At 32.8% G+C, this 4,480-nt stretch overlaps 1 protein-coding gene across 1 annotated transcript; it reads right to left on the bottom strand.

Moving 5' to 3' along the window:
• Positions 1–743: 743 nt before the first annotated feature.
• LOC141147849 (olfactory receptor 6M1-like) lies at positions 744–1,703 on the bottom strand. Its single transcript, XM_073635015.1, has one exon. It carries the CDS (start codon positions 1,701–1,703, stop codon positions 744–746), a length of 960 nt encoding a protein of 319 aa, XP_073491116.1.
• Between the last annotated feature and the right edge of the window lie 2,777 nt (positions 1,704–4,480).

Below are 4,480 nucleotides of genomic sequence, written 5' to 3'. Positions count from 1 at the left end.
GTGCTAAAGATGTGCACTATCACTGTACTAATGACACTGGCTGGAAAGGGGTTAACATCAGGTGTGATGAAAGAGTTAAAAATGTGCCTAACCTGTGATTCAGTGAAGTGGGGGAGGTGCTTTTATTAGAGGAACACAGGATTCGTACCTTCTGCACTGACAGAACGGTAATCTGCCTTGTTTACATAGGCAGGCTGCCATTCTGCCTGTGTACAGAAAGATCAGCAGGTGCCGGTGGCACTTGTGCCTGGTATCCAGAGTGTGATTCATTGTGTATGGACGAAAATCAGACTGCAAAGTATCTTTTTGTTATCAGGAACATTTTAATGAGTATGAGTACTTGTGAAACTACTTATCATCGGCACCGATACCGATATCGGTATCCGTGCATCCCTAATCCAAAAGGACCAAGATGGATGTTGACCTGCAGGGTGTGAACTGGATGAGCAGAGTAATGAGTAATGTTATAATTGCATTACTCCATGCTTCAGCTGGCTAGCAAAACCTCCAGTAGATGTCCAATACTTTAACAGTTAAAATTCACTTGTAGGGGAAAATTACCATAAGAAATTTACAACTAATACTAAAAAATAAATCACTTTCAAAGAACCCTCCCCATTGAGGAACCCCAACAAATTGAGCAGCCTTCGGGAAAACCTCTACACTAAATTTCTCATCCACATAACATCTGGATTCAATCACAATCAAACCAAAAAAAGTTGTATCCCATCATGGGTGGCTGCTTACGAGTCGTAGTCCACCACAGAAAGTCTGTATCTTTGACACTTCTTTAAGGACTTAGACATTGCCTGTTGAACCTGCTTGTTCCTGAGTGTAAATATGAATGGATTTATTGCAGGAATGAGGAAAATGTCTATAGCACTTATCATCTTATTGAACTCCAGGGAACCGCCCTTTCTTGGGGTGACGTAGAGAAATATGCTGCTTGAATATACGATGATCATGATGGTAAAATGCGATGTACATGTTGAGAAGGCCTTTTGTCTTCCATCGGCCGATGGGATACGGAAGATCGTCGTTAGTATGTACGTATATGTGAAGGCAATAAAAATGAGACTTCCTAAAATGACTACGGCAAACAAAAGGAAGTCGATAATCTGAATGAAATACGTATCCATACAAACAAGCTCCATTAAGGGGACGGAGTCGCAAAAGAAGTGATTTATTTTGTTTGGACCACAATACGGCAAATCCCCTTTAAGAACTGCCGCAATGTTAACGGAAAGGAAGCCACCAAACCAAGAGAAAGCCACTAGAATGATACATTTGTTCCAGGTCATAATATTTATATAATGCAAGGGATTACACACAGCGAGATATCGGTCATAAGACATGACGGCGATTAGTATCATGTCAGCGGTAGCCAGCAAGAAAAACCAATAGGACTGAGCCAGACAGCCGGCATAGGAAATGCTTTTCTTCCTAGACAACAAGTTACTCATGACTTTAGGAGAAACCACACATGCCAAGGTCACTTCTAGAAAAGCATAATTAGCAAGAAAGAAATACATAGGCGTCCGAAGATTATTATTAGTGCAAATCAGTAACAACACAAAAAAATTTCCAAGCAGTGTTACAGTGTAAATGAAAAGTATGGTGAGAAACAAGGAAATTTCCAATGTCCGAATATTGGGCAAACCTTCCAAAATAAATTCTGTCACGGTAGTTTGGTTGCCATTCATAGCTACATTAATGATGCAATGTTATTTCTTTTTATGATTTGTCAAATAATATCCATTTTTAAGATAAAAAATATTTAAATAAAGATAATGAAGAGAATTTTAAGAACAATTTACATTTTGATTTTTTTTTTTAGGGCCTTCAGTGACAATATTTAAACTCTGAGATGTTATTTATTTTTCTGATTTGTCAATTATTGTCTTATAAATAATGTTAAAGCATTAAAGAAAGATAAAGAAAAGAATTTTAAGAACAATTTACATTTTAAATTATTTGAGTTTTGGGGCTTTAGAGATAATATTTTAACTTCATGATGTTATTTCTTTATAGATTTGTAAATTATAATCCTTATTAAGATAAAAAGATTTAAAGAGATATAAAGAAGAGAGTTTTAAAAACAAATTAACCATTTAAATATTTTAGTTTGTTAATGTCAATATATCAACTAAATGGGTTTTTTTGGGTATATCAATTAATACTAAGATAAAAAGATTTAAAGAAAGATAAAGAAGAACAAACCATGATTGGAAATATTGTAGTTTTAAGGCCTTTAGTGGCAATATTTCAACTCTGAGATGCTATTTATTTATTTGTCATTTAAAATCTTTATTAATAATAATACAAATTCTAAGAAAAAAAGAGACTTTTAAGAACAATTTACATTTTAAAATATTTTAGTTTCGGGCCTCTAGTGAAAATATTTCAACTCCATAATCTTATTTCTTGTTTTGATTTGTCAAATAAAATCCTTATTAAGATAAAACAAGTTTTAAAGACAGATAAATAAGATCATTTTAAGAACAAACCACAATGGGAAATATTTTATTTTTCAGGCCTTTAGTGGAAATATTTCAACTCTGAGATTTTATTTCTTTTCTGATTTGTCAATTAACATTCTTACTAATATTAAAAAAAGGCAATTAAAATGTTAATATCCTTATTGGGCAAACCTTCTAAAATAAATGATGTCACATCAGTTTGGTTGCCAATCATATCTACTGATGAGATGTTATTTATTTTTATGATTTGTCAATTATTAACCTTTTTAAGATAAAAAACTATTTAAATAACGATAAAGAAAAAAAAAAATGTAAGAACAATTTACATTTTGAAATATTTCAGTGTTCATGCCTTCAGTGGCAATATTTCAACTCTGAGATTTTATTTCTTTTCTGATTTGTCAATTAACATCCTTACTAATATTAAAAAAAATGGCAATTAAAATTTGTATTAAGATAAAATGTTTTAAAGACATTTAGAGAAGATAATTTTAAGAGCAAATCATAATTTTCAATTGTTTTTGTTTTTCGGGTCTTTAACTTTGTCGTGCTATTTTTTTTTTTCTGATACGTCAATTAACATTCTCATTAAGGATAAAATAATTTAAGTAAAGATAAAGTAGAGCATTTTAGGAACAAATCACAATTTAAAATATTTTAGTTTTGAGGTTTGTATAAATATTACAAATCTGAGAAGTTATTTATTTTTCTGAGTTGTCAAATTACTATAATAACCCTATTACAATAAAAAAAAGATCTCAATAAAGATGAAAAAGTGAATTTTAATAACAAAAAAGTGAATTTTAATAATTTTAATTTAATTTATTTTTTATTCTGTAGGCAATGTTTCACCTCCGAGTGTGGATTCTAATGAGGTCTAATTTAAAAGTAGCTCACCAACATTTTGCTATGTGACCACAGTTTAGTGAGTTGCCACCTCATGGGTTTTTTATTTTGGAGTGAATAAACTTAGAAAAAACATGGTACTAAAATATACAATCTAAAGCTCTAGGTGTTCGATTCTAGCTCCGAACCATGACTGATCAGAGGGTGTTTCATTGTGTAAGCAATTTTGTTTTATTCTTCCAAAGTCAAGAAAAGTAGAGACCAAATAAGTGACAATATATATAAACAAACAAACACAAATACAAGTTATAAAGTGAAAACAAATATTTAGGCAGAAATCATCCTAATAACTCCTCCAAATGATATAACTGCACGGCCATAAAATAACGAAATTGGAATTGAAAGATTAAAAAAAAAATCAGTGAATGTAAAACATTAGAGAATAATTTTCCTTCTTCTGTTCTCATTAATAAATATGACTTTAATACAATGACAAGCCTCGTTTTCCTGGCAGGCTGCATTGAGAATATCAGCTGTGTTGGTTTCTTTTATAAGGATATAAACACTGTATCCAATCCTCCTGACTTTATATTATTCCTCTGTACAGTCATACAGTTTTTCTTAAGGAAACAATTCCACAAACTCCCCAAAGTCTTAATTGTGGTTTTACTTAATTCTAATTATTCTTTTTTTAAGCAAAGAACCACAAGGGGAAATTAAATTGCACAGATTAAACATGAATTTTAATATTAAAAATAAGTAATAAACACAGCAAGGTAACCTACACTATATTACCAAAAGTATTGGGACGCCTGCCTTTACACACACATGAACTTTAATGGCATCCCAGTCTTAGTCCTTAGGGTTCAATATTGAGTCGGTCCACCCTTTGAGGTCAGGCCAGTCAGGTTCCTTCACCCCAAACTAGCTCATCCATGCCTTTATAGACTTTGCTTTGTGCACTGGTCCAAATAATTTGGTGGAGGGGGATTGTGGTGTGGGGGTTTTGTTTCAGGGGTTGGGCTTGGCCCCCTTAGTTCCAGTGAAGGGAACTCTTAAGACGTCAGCAAACCAAGACTTTTTGGACAATATCCTGCTCCCAACTTTGTGGGAACAGTTTGGGGATGACCCCTTCCTGTTCCACCGTGACTGCG

This window comes from Aquarana catesbeiana, linkage group LG06 (assembly GCF_042186555.1).
Source record: "Aquarana catesbeiana isolate 2022-GZ linkage group LG06, ASM4218655v1, whole genome shotgun sequence".
Taxonomy (NCBI): Eukaryota; Metazoa; Chordata; class Amphibia; order Anura; family Ranidae; genus Aquarana; species Aquarana catesbeiana.
Note: the sequence above shows the minus strand (reverse complement) of the source record. Positions and strands in the feature narration are given on the sequence as shown.